This window comes from Gadus macrocephalus, chromosome 14, assembly GCF_031168955.1.
Source record: "Gadus macrocephalus chromosome 14, ASM3116895v1".
NCBI classification, from domain to species: domain Eukaryota; kingdom Metazoa; phylum Chordata; class Actinopteri; order Gadiformes; family Gadidae; genus Gadus; species Gadus macrocephalus.
Window position 1 is genome coordinate 8,972,049 of NC_082395.1, and position 20,480 is coordinate 8,992,528.

At 40.5% G+C, this 20,480-nt stretch overlaps 1 protein-coding gene across 1 annotated transcript in view; it reads left to right on the forward strand.

Annotated features, from left to right (window-relative positions):
* Positions 1–387: 387 nt before the first annotated feature.
* Positions 388–20,480, forward strand: part of galnt18b (UDP-N-acetyl-alpha-D-galactosamine:polypeptide N-acetylgalactosaminyltransferase 18b) — a 44,461-nt gene continuing 24,368 nt past the window's right edge. The window contains exons 1-3 of the mRNA XM_060071100.1: positions 388–910; positions 18,823–19,018; positions 19,136–19,302. Coding sequence (XP_059927083.1) covers positions 673–910; positions 18,823–19,018; positions 19,136–19,302 — 601 coding nt within the window. The 5' untranslated portion in view covers positions 388–672. The remainder of the gene's footprint in view (positions 911–18,822; positions 19,019–19,135; positions 19,303–20,480) is intronic.

Consider the following 20,480-nt stretch of genomic DNA (forward strand, 5'->3'; position numbering starts at 1 on the left):
GCACAATGATTACCCACGGGATAAACTAAGTAAATGTCATATATTATCGTTACTCTGTCGCTGAGTATAAAACAGTCACCAAAAAAACTATTAATTGATGTTGAGATAATAATCATAATAATTACTATAATACTAAACATAATCATCATCCTCATCTTCATCAGCATCATCATCATAATACTAAATACTAGTAATAGTAATAATAACTATTAATAATAATCATATAAATATAATAAATAGGCCTAGTACATATTTGTGCAATATGTCATAATTAATAAATTACTTGTAAGCCTCTATTCGCTAATGAGGGGACTGCATACCGAAGACCCCCACTATCAAATCCCGTGACCGCAGTAGCCTATTGCACCTTGTTCCGCGTAATCTGTTAATATGGAAACATGATCTGAGCTGCTGTGAGTGTTAATGCAACATGCTTGGAATGGCAAATCAACCGTGAATTGAACATATGATACCTCCCTTGGATGAAACGAAACTCAACACTGTACCGGATTGCATTGCCGTATAGGGACAGAGGGATGATTGTATGCGGCTGGTCCAAAGTGACGTGTGCAGTGCACTGAAGTAGCCTACATTCCAGGTTTGGGAAGGTAACTGCTGCCTTGTCTTGCGCTGGGAGACAGTCAGACACACGCTGCATGTCGGGATGTCGGCATGGCTTGCACCAGGAGAACCAAAACTTTGGTGTCCACATGCGTGATACTGAGTGGCATGACCAATATCGTGTGTTTGCTCTATGTCGGATGGGTGACTAATTATATCGCTAACATATACATCAAAGTGCCGATGCCGATAGCGGAGAAAAAGTTGGATGGCGACAAACGGGGTGACACTCTCCGGATCATCGAGAGACTGGATCGACTCGAGAGTGTGGTCAACCAGCACATACAAGGTAACGTTCACGGCGTTTATCATTATTTTATTTTTCTGCCTATTCATATTATTATTGTTGTTATTATAATGATAGAGGTGTGTGGTTTTTGAGGACATTCCAAACCCCCCATGCTTTCATCAAGCCTGCATTTGGAACTTTTAGCAGGTTGTGCCTCCGTGCCATGCGCATTGTCCAAAATCCACAGCTTTACTTATATTTTTACATTACGCACATCCTCAACTTTTTCAAACGGTACTTTGCGGGGTTGGAGTTGTGTGCGGGGTTAGTTTATTTGATGGCTCGCCTTTCCGTTTTCTTTTATCCATATTAGATTACGCATATGGCGCGGATCCGCCTTCATGATTCCCAAGTCATGCATGGAACCCAACAGACTTCCTAACAGCCATAAACATAAGGTTATACGCTAGGTTATCCTGACACCTCTTCCTCCTTAATATAACACGATTCTCATAAACATAAAAAAAAAAAAAAAATTGATCTCAATAGCCTCTTCTGTTATTGTTATTATATAATTGACTGTGGATATTGCATAATGTTTAACCTTGCAATTTGCTAATGTCTCAAGACATTTAAACTTAGGGGCATTTTCAGCATCCATTATTTTTAATCGACGTTAATACGAAATATGACCTACATGTCATGTAAAATTCCACATTTGGCAGAATATATAAAGAACATGTTTAGTGTAGCCTAATAACCTAACCTAACCTCAATCCCGTCATCTGGTGAATGGGTCCTTGTTTATATTGTGCAAAAATATGGAATACGCCTCACATGTAGATGTGGCTCCCTAATGAGGCCCTTACACTGTCCATGAGTAAATATTCAACATGCAAACAACAGTGTGGGAAGTCCATATTTTTGCCCCGGCAAAGGCTGACTAGAAATCCCTAAGAATATCCTTTCCTCCTCGGTATGTCTCCACCGGTAATGAGGTCAGACCGTGTCCTTAATGTCTTACATTCACCCAAGAAATATATAGATAAAAAATAAATACATTTTGTATCCTTTCCCATGTTTATTATTGCTATGATGGTTGCTGACGACACTGAAGCGTGCCATCAGCTCAGCCAAATACGTGTCTCGCACCACCCAACACAGTTGTAGGTCCTACCACGAGCCTAACCCAGAGAGACAGCGTCCGGAGCACTGCAGGGCGTGAGTACAACGCAAGGGACCGAAGACAAAAAAACGGTGACTGTCCCGGAGCAGTGCCTCATTTGTGTGCACCAGTGCCACTGGGGGGCTAGCCAAAATACAGCACTGCGATCGCTTCTTGAGGATGTTTAGAGCAAACAGCAGAGTGTCAGGGAGGGAAGTGGTAGCAGTGGCACGTATGTAGTTGTACCACTGCACTCCTCACTACTCTGAGTGGAGTTAATGAGAGGGGAGCATCTGTTGGAAAGCGGAGAAAGGCGAGCCCACACACGCCCACTGTGCAAGCTGCCTGCTGCACTCTCCTGCCTTTATGAAACAAATGGCTATTGCTACGTGCGTGTGGGTAATATCATCTCACTTACAGTAGAGCTCACGTCATGGTGGCCTTGGCTCACTCACTTGCACTGGAAAATCAAAGCTAAACGTGAATAAGTTATTGTTGACGATGACAATGACAGTTAATGGTAGTGTTCATTGTGACTTCAATGTCATAATCATATTATTATTTTTCTAGCCCACAGGGGAACATTGAAAACAATTCTGTTTCATGTGGATACATTATTATTTTTCTCCTTTTAATGGCAAATCTACCTTGTGTGCTTTTTTCTTGACGGTAAGCTTGTTGTTCAACCTTGTAATATCAGCATGAGTCACAGATGATAGAACAAGTCATGTTCACATGTAATGTGTTCTCGAAATGACAGCAAGTATGTTTGGCTATCCATTGCATTCTGTTTGCTGTATCACACCAACATACACACAGACACACACACATACGCGCAGACATACACACGCATGCACGCGTCCACTCACCCACTCAGTCACACACACACAATTAGCTATTTTATGTTTTAGGATATCAGGTATCTCACACTGTAACCATAGCACAGTGGACCTGTTTCATCAAATTGTAGTTGAATATTGATTTACAGTTTAACGTATAATATTCTAATTGCCTTGACTGATATGTAGAACCCATGTACATTACAATTTCAATCCATGAAACTGCAGTTGTAAAAGCTTTCATCCGTATATCATCCCATATCTTATATTTGTCTGTTTGACTCTAAGTCTGCCTTCCATCATTTCAGCACCAATTTACCTGAACATGATATTTGCCCTTCTGAAGATCAACCCAAAATAATTAAAATCAAAATGTGGTAAATAAAGTGTTTACTTCTAAGGCAATTTATTTTGCAGTCTTTAACCAACATCACACTCGAGGTTGTGCTTGCTGTAAAAGTGAATGTCAGCACGGCATGGACTGCAGCCCGGTACCCACGACAAAATCAAAGTCATGCTGATGTTCAGCATTAAAGCACAACCTTGAACGTGATGTTGCCTTTGTACTACGGTTTAACTAGCCCCGTTCATTAGTCAACAGTAATAAGCGACAACAGATGATGATTTGCTTGTTTTATCGATCATTTGTTTGGCTCCGCCAACACAAATTGTTCTGCAACTGCGCTTTGAATGGACTGTGGCCACTCATAAACATTTTTCTGCACATTAGTCCTGCACATATAATCTGTTCAGTGAATTGTCAGCAGTATCAAAAAAGTTTAAAAAAAATCGTACAAATGAATCTAGGCATTTTATATATAATTATTTTTTTTGCCTGCTTAATGCAAGTGAATGTAGGGTCAAAAAGTGCTACAGCTCTTATGATGCTTAATATTAATGGGTTGAACTTAGGGATGGGTCAGAATATTCGATTATTCTATTATTCGTTTCAGAGGGTCAAAATACTCTACAGATACTCAAGGGTCGATAGCATATAACCGTGTTGTCTGATTACAGTTTAATTCATTTTTCACAATTGACCAGCTCTCGTCTAGAAGACCGAATCACGGCGCCATTCGCTTCAATGTGAATCGCGACGGTCTATCCTTTAAACATAAAGTGTACATATTTATAATTTGAAATTCGTCCCAGCCTTTATACCACAGATAGTGATACTATAGGGTCTATACATATAACCGCGTTTTCTGATTACAGTTTAATTTATTTTTCACAACAGACAATTTGACTGTTTGACAATTAGCAGGTAGTTGTTTTTTTGCGTTTAAGAAATTAAGTGATTTTTTGCCGATGATCCATGGCTGCCTTTGTGAATCGAATAATAGATTATTCGTTCATACCACCCACTGATTATTCGACCATGAAAAAGATAAGTTATTCACATCCCTAACTACACAAAGTGGAACAACATTTTGGAAAATCCCTTTCTGCATGTATTTGAGGATTTTGCAAAATACAAAATGCGTGGAATATTGGAATATTGCTTTAATATTAATGAGCTGCATATACTGTAGGGTTTTAAATGGCCTCTAGTAAACTCTGATTCTACAAAAATAAAAAAAATAAACCTTTGTCTATACTGATGGTTGGCCTACCAAAAAACAGGAGGCACTGAAGAACAAGAAGGCCAGGTCTTCTTTTGTTCGTGCTTTCCGGTGAATCTCGTAAATCTTGTGTTGCTGCTGTCACCTGCCTTCCACTAACACCAATCATTAATTTACAACCCATACTAACAGCTGGAACTACTTTATAATCAGTATCCATGGAAATGGTTTCTTTGGCAAAATCAGAAAGAGGCTTGACTGAGCTTCAAAATAGAGGCCTTTGGTTTATAATAACTGCATTCTACATAGCCTACTTTTGTCTGAATTTCTTCTTGGGTTTACTGTAGGTTTATTTCTAATCTGGACCCAGCTTTCAGCAAATGCCATTCTCACCTTGGAAGGAACACAGGGTCTGAGACAATGGGGGAATACGAATTAGGGAGGGCCGGTGAGAGAGGAGAACAAAGATTGTGGATGTACAGCCTCGTACTGGCATTCATGTTTCTGTATATTTTTCGGTAGCCAACCTAAAAAATCCCACTGCTACCTTCTTGCCTTCCTTCAAGCCACTCCCCCAAAACACATGACCAGCTTGCTGGCTTTAGCATTAGGTCTGCCTTGCCTTGTGGCGGACTCCATTAATTTAAAATGAGTGCATTGGCCGAATGCTTGCAGGAAGGACCGGTATGCCATTCAATCATTTAATTCGGGCCAAATTAAATTATTGGACGGGCCTATTACAGGAATACGACAGCCACAGATACTAAATAATGTAAGAAATAACAACCTGTAAATGGAAGTGAATATTTATTTTAGACTACAGTAGCATCCAATTTACATGTGAATGATCTCGATCAGTAACATGTTATCTAGACAGTGGTTGTTTATTCTCAATCCATATAATACCTCCTTATGTATGTTTGATAATGATAAATTAACAAGTGGCCGAATTTGTGTGATGCCCAATTATTATTATTTTTTTTACAGTGCCCCACATTGCATTTACAAGAAGCCGATTTCGGCAGTGTAGGAATAATGATGGTGTATTCTGGAACAACGCGACTGGAAGAGGCGGGCTGCTGTCGAGTCCATTTATACACTGAGACGGTTTAAAAGGCGCAATTGTGCACACCTAGCCCCGCTCCACAGGCGCTCCGAGCAGTCCACACAGAGTGCTCTGCCCAGGCCTTAGTGAAGCGTCCGCGTCTGTTGTGACGCTGTGTCAGCAGCCCTCAAGGCTGTGAACGAGGCAGAGCTGTCCATGTAGTTCTGCCGCCGCAGTGTCTGTGCGGGCCATGGGCTTTGGGATGCCAAAAGAATAATCTTTTGAATTTTAAACCGTTCGATTTTGAATAAGGTGATGTCTCGATTGCTTCGGCGTGTCCTTGGCATACCCTGCTACCTCCGTTTGATTTTTTTATTGCTTGGATTTTCTCATCCATATTTGACCACTTGGATTTGTAATGAATATTGCATTTTGAATATCTTCAACTTTTATTAATTATGTGCATTGTTTGATGTTGCGCTTGCTTTAGTTGAAACCCTGTTGAACCCAACGAGAGAAATATGTTTACGTTTGAATTACCGTAGTTTAGATTGATATAAATGTTATACGATCAATAAAATGCACAATCAAAGTTCATGAAGTGTTGTAGATAATTAGCAGTCGCTTCTGAACGATTATTTTTGTTAAGGTATGGTTAAAGTATATAAAATTGGATATAAACCTGGAACCATACATTACATAAAGATGGGGTGCAACACTATTTGTGTTGTTTGTACGAAAAACCCCCATAAAACAAACAGATACTGGAATCACCGCGGTGGCACCTTTCGTTTGTTTGAATTCTTAATGTTATTTTATTGAATTGTTATTGTAAAGCAGTACCCATATAGTCCCCATAGTAATTATCTCTATGTGGACTAGAGGGTTTAATGTGTCTCGATTCTTTCAAATATGCAGTACATTTAGCTTGATTTAAATACCTATTGCATCAATCAGACATACCCATGCTGGAAAATGTGCTATACAGATGTACACTTGCTTTATCCATATTTAATCTAGCACTGATCTATGGACCTACAAAAGGATTTTATGATGTCATTTTAAATACTTTTTGATTTTCAGTACACATGAGACAACAACATTGCTTTCTGCAGGATAAGCAGTGTTTCTACCCTTTCCTTTCTTCTACCGATATATATATATGTGTGTGTATACAGTTTACACGTCCTCAGACTCACACTCACACTCTCACACATAAACTAATATCCATATATATATGCATCCTCATCCCCTGCAGGATAGGGGAATATCACCTTTAATTATCACCTTCTCTTCCATGGTTATTGTTGGAAGCGTTCTGGGTAGCAAGCCCTTGACTCCTACTGTTTAACAGCTCACCAGAATCTACATAAATAGGACAGAGGCCCTAAAGCTCCTATCTCGTTTCCGTAATTGGTCACTATTGTGTATTTAAAAACCTTGCAGCTAACACGTTTAGCGAGAAATTATCCGTTACATGACCTAAATTGCCTAGAATGCAGTTTTGTCTCACTGTTTTCATGATAATATCATCCATCGCTTCAACATCTATGTGTCACACAACCACTTCTATAAGAAGAAAAACGGAATGACTGGAATTAATACAATCCTGAGAGATTAGGGTTCTGTCTATTTCTAGTTTAGCCTGAAAAGCATTGTCTGACCCAAGTATGTGTCATATTTAGTAGAACACGATGCATTTGTGCATCACAAAACAGTGTCTGACTAAAATAAAAGAGTCGTCTCTTGAGACCAAGCAATAGTGATTTACTTTCTTTAAACAAAATAATGGTTTGGGATGAAGCAAAAACGCTATTAAATCTCCCTTTTAGAGGACATTTTAAGGAAGATATATATTTTTTAATCAGTTTTGATCTAAAACTAAAGCTTAATTGATATTGACTGCTCAGAATCCTCCTGACTATATGTAATGTAAGCCAGAGATGATGTGATTTCTTGCTGATGCACATGTATTCCGTCTGAGACACAATATAGAACTCACAGCCCCTCCTGCGGCGGACGGTAGAGGAAGGGGAGGAGGATGCAGTTAACGGGATGCACAATAGGATGTTTTTACTGTGCAGTGCCTCACATCACAGCTCCCAGAGAGACCTGAGGTTTGCATTTGATCAGTCCATTGTCCTGGGTCATAACAGTGTGCATGCTTTATCCCTGTGTTTGTGTAGCTTCGCCAGGAGCAGCTATCGTCTACCTCCAAAGACTTGCAGGTTAGGCTAATGGGGACTAGTCATTTACCACAGGGATCGTGTGTGAGTTGATGTTATATGCTATGGTCTGGTTCAGGGTACCTTGCTACCTGACGGACATTTTAGTTTGCTGGGGTATGGTAGGTAAGGGGGTTGAATGTTGAGGCCCCAATACATTGTCTTCAAATGAAACTCACTTTCTTTTTTGCTCTGCCTGATTGTGTATGGATCTGGCGGACTATTTTATCTAAAAGTAATTTACACGTGAGGCTGAGAACAATCGAAGCCAGCAATCAAAATTGGAGCAGCCAGAAAAAACGTAATAGTGATGCAAAGCGTATAAAAAACAACTGGAAGGATTGCAGAGTAGCCGGCCCATAGGAATAACAGAAACAATGTTTGTAGATTACAAACAGTTACAGTAAATGTATAACTGTATCTGTTAACTAAATCCCCCTAAATGTTTTAAATGGTGTGTACGCTCGCCATTTCACAGCAGTATGGTAGCCATTTTGCAGCCGCTCATGCTGTTGCCATGATTACCACTTGATGAGTCAAATAGGTGGCAGTACTTCTCTGTTTGTATTTCAGATCTGTGGGTGGGTAAAAATCGTGTGTGACTTGTAACGGATATGCGTGGTGTGGTAACATACATTTGCACAGCATGAATTCAGCTCTTGAAATCTGTGCCTGTGTATCCTATTTTTAGTTGCTAGATAATATTCTATGTTATAATTGTAGATCATATAGTGAATTTGCAACCGTGCTAGTCACAAACTTGGCATTTACCAATGCAAACTTGAACAAGCTGAACCATGTAGTCCATCAAATGTATCAATTGCTTAACCTATTGTCACTGAATAATCCTAACATGCTTGGAGAGTAGTGGAGAAAAAGTGTAACTACCCCAATTATAGAGTTACAGAAGTAAAGTATCACTCAAAATTCTTGTCTAAGTTCTCGTGTACTTTACTACTCCCCAAAGTATTCACTGACCTGCCCCTGGGGTGATTGTAATCATTCTCTGTTCTTTGCAATGTTTCCTCTGTAATTACACCTGGGCCACCGATTCCACCTGGTTATGCCATTGGCTATAAAGCTTTGCCCTTAAATCAGTCCTTCAATCAAGTGGTCGTCAATGTTGGATACCTGAATGAAATAGGAATTATGTCCTATTCTATGTCCTATGCTCAAGAGCATTTAGTAAAAAAATAAATAATAAACGGAACACAGTTATGAAGTTCATAGGCACAAATAATATTCCTATCCTTTATCTGGCTAGTTTTAACCAAGTTGCCTTATGCCACTGCAAAAGAATAATATTATCTAACCATATTTGCTTGCTAAACCATCTCTGCTTCTTTCCATAAATTTGGTTTCATGCAAAATGCCTTGCGTTGGTGGTAGCCTCTCATCGTAGAAAACATTCTTAGCCTTTCTATCATTCTCATGAACTCACCTTAAGGTTACATTCAACAAACTGTCTAAACCATGCTGGATATAGAAGATATACCGGCTGGAGAATAGCAATTCCTTCCAGGCGATGCAATGGTTGTATAAGTTAAATGTAGAAGGTATAGTAATCGGATGGCATGTGTTGTAGAAAGTATTTTAAGCATATAACTTCCTTCAAGAGACATCTTCGCTCGATAAATTCAGCAAGTGAAATCTGTCCCAGCTGCTGCCGCTTCTGAATCCCCTGTGTCTTTACATTTTTCAAACCAAGCGCAAAGCATTGCTGATATTCCCGTGTTACTGAAGGGCTGACACCTCAAGCACTACCTTGGCAGCTCCCATGGCACTCACCCAGTCTCCACACTACCCAGTGAAGACATCAAATATTCACAGCTGTCTTTTACCAACACTAACACTTCCATGGAAAAATGCATGCAGTTTTGTTTTGGTTTGAAAGGAGCTGGTTTGCTGTGTTGCATAATGCTACATATTTGCTTGAAAGCTGCTTGTGTTTGAATCAGACGGACTATGTCAGTGGATTACAAAGTCATTTCTTCCCTCAATCCTCTTTAGATCAGTCAGATTGCGTTGAACTGCCTCTCTATCTCACAAATCCATGGATTAACTATCTGAGTATTTATACACTCTCACTCATCATTGTCTTCAAACGTTTATTTGTTCAATGCAGTACACACATGTTGAGCATATTTTTTCACTATAAAATTCATAAATGGGGTTATAAAATATTTTTCGTTAGTGCTTCCTTCCAGTTGCAACTTGAACTTGATAAACTGGAGAAAAGATGTACAAATTCAGATTATTATTTTTATGCTTGGCTCTCTGGACTAATAAAGATAAACAGATTGGTATTACATAAATATCAAAAAGTAGAAAAAATGGTGAGTACTTTAGTTTTTTCTGCAATTGGCATTTTTGGCATTTTGCCATGGATAAAGCCGCCCTTAAGCGGTATATTGCTTTCAGCAGACTCACCGGATTATCCAACACAGCTACAGGAGCTGTCCTTGGCTGTTTCTGTAACTCAGTGTGATGCTATGTAATGTAATAACACTACAAGAGGTATCCCAATACCCTCACTGAAGTAAATCATTGATTGTACGGCCCAAAATATTGAATTACTGTGGACATCATACTGTAATAACGCACAAAACACAACAACTGAGAGGAATGAGAGTACCTTGAATGACCCTGGATAACCCAGAACAATCGCTTGATGTGGCACATGCAATCGAGGTGCGAGAGGCAACGATATATGGGAGACATGGGAGACATGAGGTGACGGTGAGAACGGGGGAAATCCTCCCCTAGGATGCAGGTTACATTTAACCCCTGGTCTCTGAGGCGCTAACCCCCCCCCCATTCCACCCTATGGGGATTGCCATTAAAGAGACAAGACTAGCTTTGCCACATGCATTAAGGTGCCAGATGAGTGAGATGTACAATCAATACGGTGTAACACGAGGTGTACCATTTTTCAGTGCAGGGCCGTAGGGCTTTGCACATAGATTTCTTTGTTTTGGCGGGGGGAATATCAGTCTGTCCTTGGATGGGCACCAAATTATTTCCACATATGGGCGCAGCCTCTCTTTGTTCAAAGTACCCCAGCTAATCTGATTAAATAACTAAGTGACGCCCCTTGCTCCTTCTCTCTTGCCCATTCTGGTTGGAAATCAAAAACAACTCCTGGGAGAATTGCCTTCTGTGCAAATTCTATCTTTTAATATCGTTATTCTAGTCTCTCTCGGAATAAAACGTGTTGATTGCTCTGTCGATTTGTACACTTTCCTCGGGTGCTCCAATTCTTGTTTTACATTTGCAGGCTGCGGTGAAACTCCCCCCTCACATCCACGATTCCTCCTTCGATTCTTTTCGATTTTGGGTGAGGCTCAAGGCCGTCAGCTTAACATGGCCATATTAGATTATTAGAGAGACTACACTATCTCTAGTATGCTATCATATATGATCATACAACAGACCACACACCCCTCATTAGTGACATTCTGTTTTACATGGCAATATCTAAATATTGCTTCAGCATGTTAGAGATAGTTTTAAAAGATATGGTTAGAAGATAATCTTTTTCTCTTTTTCTTCTCATGTTCTTAAGGGGCCTACAAGCATGCTAGATACATTAAACATGCAGACATATTTTCTGGCTTACAAAAAAACATGCCTTTTCAGAAAATATCTAATAAATGCAGCCAAACAGGAGGATCTTGGACAAACAGACACAGGACTGCAAACAGCAGATGAGGGGCATAACTGTCTGGCCGAATTAAACCTATGTTTGTTTGCTGAAGATGATCAATGAGGTGTGACGCAACACCCTAAGGAGAGCTGCTGAGCAATCTGTCTTGCGTGCTTGCACTACATAACAGGGTGTTTCCGGGGTTTTTTGATCACCGGGTTAGGGTTGATCAGGGGTTGATCACCGGATCACCTGATGTGGGGATTATTGAAGGATTAATAGCATAAATAATTTTAATAAGTACCACGGCTCAGGCAGCCTGATAGCAAGAGGTGGTCTTGAGGGTCTCATATTAAAGTTCCACGATAACAAGTTTTAAACTAAAGTGTGTTTGGCAGTACCACCAGTCTCTTACCCACGAGTGTTGAGGTAAATTCTTATAATCGCTATTCCCTGCCTTTCTTCCCCACCTTTCTAATCGATCTTTATCCATCCATTGTTCAAGTAAAGAAACAACTCCTTCTTTTACTGGGATAGTGTTAGTGTGAGCGTAGATGATGAGTGTCGAGACATTCCCACTTCTACCACGCTCACACCCACCCAACCCCCCTCCCCTTCCTGTGCACCCGGGCTGCCAGAAGGGGGGCAGCGGAGCCTCACAGCCCGGTTAACAGTAATCCGGCTCTTGGAGTGTGTGTAGGCGCCTTGCTGAGCCAGTGTGAGACCCTAGGAGTCCCAAGATCTTGGAGCAGCGGGTTTAGCTTTTGATGAATTGATGGTTTAGCAGACTGAAAATGTACGTTGTGGTCGTCCAGGGAGGCATGCCAACGCAATTTGACGGATCTTAAGAGGATTGCGAGTAGAATTTTTACTTTGAGATCAACAAAAGCAATAGTGCTTGTATTCCAATGTGTGCATGCACATAGTAATAGCAGATGTACTGGAATTGTGTATGTGTTTGTTATGAATCTTTCAGTCATATTCCATCCTTGGATGGATCCCTCTGAATTCAGCCTCCTTGCATTATGTTTCCTTTGCTTGTTTAGATGCAGGGGGTGTTGTCCGTCTGATGTGGGTCTGCAAAGCCCTTTGAGGCTGTTATTATTGTCATTGAGTGTTGCTCCGCGTATTTCGGTCAAGGTAGTCCTGATTTTAATTTATCTACTTTTTTAATTACAAAATTGCGAGAAGTTTCGGTGTGTGGGCTGTGTTTTGATGAGCAGGACTGCCTCGAGGGCCCTGGTTATTAATTAAGTGCAGTTGGTTGGGTGAGTGTGTGTGATGCTACTACACTGTCCTCCACTTACCTGAAAAAAGCATCTTGAGGGTCAAATGGGAAAATGTCAAAAGGTGAAATAGAAAATGTAAATGTTAGTTTAACTGGATGCAATTGATAATTTCTATAAAAAGAATGATCCTATGCCTATTATTTCGCTCAAGTGTAAAAAAAATGAAAGGAAGAATGAATGAAACATTTCCATGAATATGAATATATTCATGATCACGTATTTAGATGAAAACACACTGTACTTGTTCTTCTTGTAATAATACTTGTTAAGAATAATCTGCACTCAGAAGCATCAATAGACATAATGCGTCGCAACTCAACAGTGTCAACGACTTACTGTTGAAAGTATCTGTAGATTGGCAAAGTGTCTCTTTACACACAACAACAGATTAGAAATGCTGCGAAGCCTCTGGTTGTGTGTGTGTGTGTGTGAGCGTGCGTGCGTTCATGCGTGCGCGCGTGCGTGCTTGTGTGCGCGCACGCGTATGCTTATGAGTGTGTGTGTGTGTGGTGCGTGTGTGCGTTTGTATGTGGCTGCAATACACACCAAAGACTAGAGGGATAGAGCCATCAGCCGGTGCTTTGTCAGCTGGGTACAGAGTTCAGTGGCTCCTGCCATCAGCACCCATTCCCTCCCCGCGGCCCCGGGGGCTGAAACAGCGACACAGTACAAGAGCTCGCTCTTTAGACATCCACTGTTGGAGCACGTCTGTCGTGCGATGATAAGGGCCGGCTCTGTTTCCCTCTTAGACACTCGGCAAACAGAGAGTTGAGCTAATTGTATCAATCATTCCTTCTGTTTTGGAATTGAATTCTGATGATAAAATAAACGCCCAGCCTTGTTGAATTTAACAGAATTTCGCTTACGATTAGTCATTGGAGAGAGTTTGCGTACACTGAATAACAAACGTTATTTTCCCCCTTTTGTGGAAAATCGAGAGCACAGCCCTGACTATTCTTCTCGCTGGCTATGCTGACTTAAGAAGAAGTGCAGAATATTTGCTGTCATTCCAGCTGGTCAAGCTGTGCTCATGGTTCAGGGTGTGAAAGTTATACAGGCGCAGAGGTTCTTTTTCTTTGGGTACGGTAACTGTTTTGCCACTGGTGCTTGCTTACTGTTGGCACAACTGGTCCTCATCCATCAGCAATGATTGGCCTTGGGCTGCAGGCAGGAAACCAGCTCAGAAGCCATTTGATGCTTTTATAGCAATGTGTGTGTGTGAAACATTTATTATTGTTGTTAATTTATTAATGGTGCTGACATTGATGCCCGTTTGACACTTCATTAAATACATTCATTTTCCACAACAAATATCTGTTGTGTGATCTTAGTCACATCAAAATGCTATGAAAGATTACCTTCATTTTGCTTTTCAAACATCTGATCCTCATTCATCTAGTGAACAAAATTCTGCACAAATTACTTTGATTTCTGCCCAGGCACCTGTCTTCGTGCATGTATAAGTCTCGGACACTATGTCTGCAACTCAAATCTACTTGAATCGGACAACAAGAGCATTTCGTATGAACTGGGGATTTTGATTTAATTATGTAAATAAAAGTAAAACTATTCGTTTAGTTTTTTAATTTAATAATTCCCAAGTTCATACACATCTTAGTGCCGGTATGCGGGTAATAAGCAGGTGACCAATGACAAATGATGATTAGTAACGTTGATTTAAGAGGCTGCTTAATACTGTAAACAAGCCTGGGTGACAGATAGCAATGCAGGCAGCTGGACACGGCTAATTAAGTTACTTAATACCACTCTCCCACCTGTGGTTTTTTTATGCCGTTGGCTGCCAATGTTCATTTCGCACCATGGACTTCAGCCCACAGTAATACTTTTGAGTTATGTTCTGCAGCAAGCTGCTTTTTTATTTATTTTTAGCAAACGTTTCACCCTGGTTGCCTGTTTAGACCTAAAGCAGCAACCATTAGAGGAAAAGTCATGTTGAGAACCCAAAGCACAAGATTCCACTGTGAAGATGAGAGAGAGAGAGAGAGAGAGAGAGAGAGAGAGAGAGAGAGAGAGAGAGAGAGAGAGAGAGAGAGAGAGAGAGAGAGAGAGAGAGAGAGAGAGAGAGAGAGAGAGAGAGAGAGAGGGAGAGAGGGAGAGAGCACACTTGTTCACCGGCCCTTCAGGGAGTCAGATCTGAAGGGATGCTATAAAACAGGGATCTCAGCAAACTGAATTTAATGTGACAATTTTGGCACTTGAAAGTGGGAATAAAGAAACATAGCGGGAAATATTTTGGGCTGCAATGATGGTGATATATGGATGAGGATATTGAAGTCGTCCATATTTATGGTTCTCTGACTGGTTTCTTGCTTTTCTTGGACTATGCACACACACACACACACACACACACACACACACACACACACACACACACACACACACACACACACACAATTTCAGTATTGATCAGCAGCCATCCTTAGCTTTTAAGCCCAAAGATAAAGAGGGTTTTGTAGAATCCATTTTTCGTAATACATTTCTATCCTGTTAGGTGTGCATAGTATTTCCAAAGAGGGCATCCGCACCTCTAGAAATAGCCCTGCTTTCCTTTCAGAGCAAGAAAACAATTGTTGCTCGAAATGTTCAAGCTTCAATGAAATGTGTTCTTTTCACCCACCCTCAATACAAGCTATAGCAGTTAACAAAATGGTACAGAAATGGAACAGTTGCAAATGGTGGTATTTTCTACCTTTGGGCATTATAGACTTTGTTAAAAACCATGGCAACCTTCCATTAGTCCTCTAGGTTTCGAAAGAAAAGCAAAACACACACAGTTTCTTCCAATCATACAATCTGTTTCATTCTCTCAGTCAGTCACTGATGCCCACCATTTTAAACGCAGCACACCCACCAATGATTTGTTCACAAGCCAACCTGTCAACCAAGCAACCAGCCTTGGTCTAATTTATTGTGTGATGGTGTACAGTTAAGAATACAGTAGATAACAAGTGTACATTAGTTAACCATGAACTAACATTAGTTAATGCAGTTATAGTATTATTTAATAAAGTATTAGCATAGGGATAAGGGTGAGAGTTATAGTGTTAGGGTTATTGTAATGCATTCATTTATACATTATTTAATAGGATTAGGGTTAACCAGAACCCTATTAAATAATGTATGAATGAATACCTTTGTTAGCATGAACACCATTACCTTATTCAACATGAACACCATTCATTTACATGAAAACAATTAAAAAAGGATAACTCTTTAACTGTTAATTAACTGTTAATTAATGCTTATTCGTGCATTAACAAATGTTAATTATTGGTTAATTATTTAATGGCTTATTTTAAAGCGATACCAAATAAAGGATATCTATATATGATATGGAGTTGCGCCATGATTAAATAAAATAAAAATAAAATACAATTATTCCCCAACATTTTTTAGGGAGAATCATGTTTAATAAGTGGGAACATTGTGAACAACCTCACCTCAATGCAAGGCTTTCTTTCAACATAAAGCTTAAAATAGTGCACTTGAGAACATTCTGAATAGCTGTGTTTTATTATAGGCTACATTGTGATTGAATAATCCAATGGAACACATCCATGCTTTAATAGAGAGTTGAGTTGCTCTTTTGCAATGCAAGGATAAAGCGTTCAAATAGGGCTGCAGTGCAGGCATACATATTCATTGTATTTATTGATGTCCACATTTTTGGTCAGCATACTTAGGAATTGATTTGTAATGCAGGTTGTGAACCCTGTATACGCTTAAATTCTGTGAGTTGTTGATGTTTTGGTACTTATTTTGCACCTACGTGAACTAAACCAGACAGCCTCTGGTGTGGTTGTGGTTCATGTTCCCAGTGATGCACGTGTGCGCCTGTATATCCCCTATCTTTCATTCCTATTGTAAATTAGGCCTCTTGTTCTTCAGTGGTGAGCCTTGTGCAAATGGTGTCCCTGCCAAGTACTGACATAAAGGTTAGGGCCCCACATGGAGTTGTGAGTCCCTAATTGCCTCACAGACCCCATGACCTTGACCTATAAGCCGATGAGAAAGGGATCAAAATGCTTTTTTTCAGTGTAGTAGTCTGTTGTGTTATGGGTACTTTGTTAGCACCGTTGTTGTTGATGTTCTTGTTGTTGTTGTTGTTGTGTTTACTCCTTAATTTGGTAAACTCCCACATGATCATCTTACACTACTAATAGGTCTGTTAAAGGACCGTGAATTCTCGTGCGTTTCCATGGTAGCATCCACTATCAGCATACAGCCAACCTAAACTTGGTCTGAGTAAACAGCTTCACGTTCACACCTCAGAAATCCCTGTGGCCTAATTAGTCACACACGTAGAACCCAACCACAAACGAAAACACCTTACACGTTTTGTATCGTGTTATTCTGTCACATGAGACACGCTGATAGAAGTCTGCACAGTGTTATCAATTACACCCTTCCTTCAACCTCTTCTCACTTTGTTGCTTTGTTTGCAAGTTGCCATCCCCTTTGAATTTATAGCTTATGCTATACTAATATACTCATTTGCATTTTGCTGTATGAGCCTTTTTGCCCATGTTTATTCATGTTCCACAATGCTCCGTTTCGATGAGAGTGTAAGGAGTGTACTGTACTCTTGGACATGCTGTTTGATACCAGCAACCAAGATAAAAAACAGGTTCACTTTGAAGCCAGTGGCCATGCCTGTTTTAAATGATGTCACGTAACGGATGCCTTTCCCGTTTAGAGTCATTGAGACGCATGGTGGATGTGTGATTTCTTCTGCATTTGATGAGTAAACAAACACAAGTTTAAGTATGCAAAAGGAACACAGTGTGACGAAGGGCACCACCCTTGTACACACAGACACACACAGGAGTGCAATCTCACTGAATCAATTTGAAACATATTGGCAGTCATTTTGCAGGCCATTGAGCCGTTTCAGACCTCAAAGCTTTCTCCCTTTTGCCTGATAGTTGAATGAGAGGAATATTTGAGCTCTCCACCAGATGATCTTGTAGAATGCAAAATGAGCATGTTTTTTCAGGAACTAAATGAAAAGAATGTACTTTGTGACTAATTGTTGTCTGGCTGCAGCGGGCTACAGGGAATAGAGGCAATTTCTTCAATTCAATAATTGATAGATGATAAAGTAGGATTGTCATACTAAGATGTGTTGCTAATATTTTATAACTACAACTAAAAATTGGATTCAAAGTATTCCTAACGTTCATTTATAAGGCAAGATTTCATTTTCTCAATTCTCACCCTATTTTTTCATCCAGTTAAAGCCAAACAACTCAAGTCATAGAAATAATGCATTTGAACGTGCCAGGAGCTAAAACAATAATGAACAATTAATTGTTTTTGGAACCAGAACGTAGGCCATTGCTACTTTCAGTGTTCTACATTAGTGTGTTGTGAATATGTAGCGAAGGTCTGAATGGAGTGATTAATGTGTTTGTAAAGCATTAGTAAGAGCACACCAATGAATATGAAAATGCATAGTGCTTTGTAACTGAGAATCTTGATCTCCACTTGAGAAGAGCTGATTTAGCATGGAGAGGCAGGCAATTAGCAGTGAGGGGAGTGGCCATTTAGCTGATTATCTACTCTAAAAAAATTACCAAGCACAGCGGCAGTAATTAACACACAATACAAGGATCTCTTAGCTTGACACAGGAGGATGCAAGCCAGAACCCAAGCTATCAACACATGCCATAAATGTTCAACCATTATGTCGGCTACGTGAATAATTGCTAAATTAATTAATCGATTAGTATTGAAAATTATTTGCAATGTTAACCGTGATCATCAGTGTGAGGGTTTTGATGTTTATACCTTCAGAAGTGCAAAGAGCTGGTGGCTTTTCTCTGTTTAGATGATTATACAATTAATACATCTTCTGCCTTGAGATCAGCATTGACCAATTTTTATGTTATTGGATAGACAAAAACATAAAACAAACTTATTTTTATCCTTGGTTTTAAATATGATTGATGCCAAAGAAATGTTTTGAAGGGTTTACAAATTGTTAGTTACTGCATTTTACAGGAACCAGATGCTGTCCATTAAGGCAGAGCCTACTTCTTCATAGCTTTTTCTGAACGGGCAAATTAAAAATAATTGTTTGTATCTTCAATGTCCATTTAATCCATCTTCCCTCTGCCCGCCAGTTGACTGAGTGCTCCATCTTAGCCCTTAGTCATTATTATGTTGCCCCTCTCGCAGAGACGCCAGGGCGAGGAGAAGAGGGTCAGCCAGACACATCATTCTCCGACTCATCACTGTTTGCTCACTGGGGCAAGGACCTCAGCCCAGAGAACCGCCGAGTGGCCCTCAAGTCGTTCCAGTACTACGGCTACAACAGCTACCTCAGCGACCGCCTGGCGTTGGACAGACCCATACCCGACCTGCGGCCTGACGGGTAAGATCCGCAAGGCGGCCCATGAGCAGATGGACACTCAGGCTCAGTCAGGGTGGGCACCGAAGCGAAGTCATTCGATGAGTTATAAAGGCCCTTTCCCCCATGATTTCTCCATAGGTGCAAAAACATGAGCCATCATGCGGACCTCCCTCAAGTCAGCATCGTGTTCATCTTTGTGAACGAGGCCTCGTCCGTCATCCTGCGCTCCGTTCACTCGGCCATGAACAGGACGCCCTCCCACCTTCTCAAGGAGATCATCCTGGTGGATGACAACAGCAACAACGGTAGGCAGCGTCAGGCACACAACAGTGAGCAAGGCCTGCGGATCGTTACCCCTGTCTGCTGCAATGCATAATCTAGATCCCGGTTTCCTCTTTGAAACGCTATGTTGTGCCCGTATCGCTAGGAATATACAGTCACGGTAATTAACTTCGGTTCTCTGATGACGTTCTTTCCTCGCTCTAGCCACATTAACATTCTCAATTAGGGCTTATGCGTCTTTGATTCAACCAATGGATTAAAAAAACAAAACACTTACAAGTGGGAAAGCAAGAAAATAGGTCTTTAGGAAGATAAGTGTCACACGGAGTAATTAGGTGTTTGTACATATCCTGCAATTTGCATTTGGAATCCATTATTGTGAGAGCCGTTCAGTGAATATTGGGTAAAATTTAATTAAATGTAGCCGATTCAGTAAATGTGCGCAAACGTATGCATTTTCTTTACTCTTTGTTGCGTACATTGAGGACAAAACTCACAAAATGGATAGCATGCCTATAATCCTTTATCTGGGTATGGGTTTGTACTCTATACTGATCAACGCGTACCAAAAAAGAAGCACATATCTATACACAAATAAACATAAGCCTAACAGTGTTAAATATATTATTTCGGGAGGCAGCGAAGCAATCTAAAAATGTTTGTCTGCTTATAAGAAGTGTTAGAGCAGGCGGTATGAGACACTTTGACAAGCAAAATATAGCAGGGTTATATTTTTGGAAGAAAAGGAGGATCGCGTAACGTGAGCAAAGTAAGCAAACTATCATAAATGATTGCATCCCTTTTCCCGACGATCCAATCGTTCACATGTCTCTGGTTTGATCTGATGTGTGCCGTCAGCTCAGCTTTTACTCCAACAGATAACAGCAATCTCCACCAAGCTATAATAATAACGCTGGAAAGCTAATCTGATCCTGTAACCCCATTCCGCTCAAAGACTATGGTGAAACAGCGGAGTCGCTCCAAGCACAAGTAGATTACCACGACTGCCAGGGGTTTAGATTGTATCACATAATTGTAAATCAGAGAGCAGTCCTCTTCACCTCCATGAGGACCCAATTCACGTGTTGACATTTTGTCAAAAAAGCATTTCACCCGTTTTCCCTCCTGCACACACACACACACGCACACACACACGCACACACACACGCACACACACACACACACACACACACACACACAC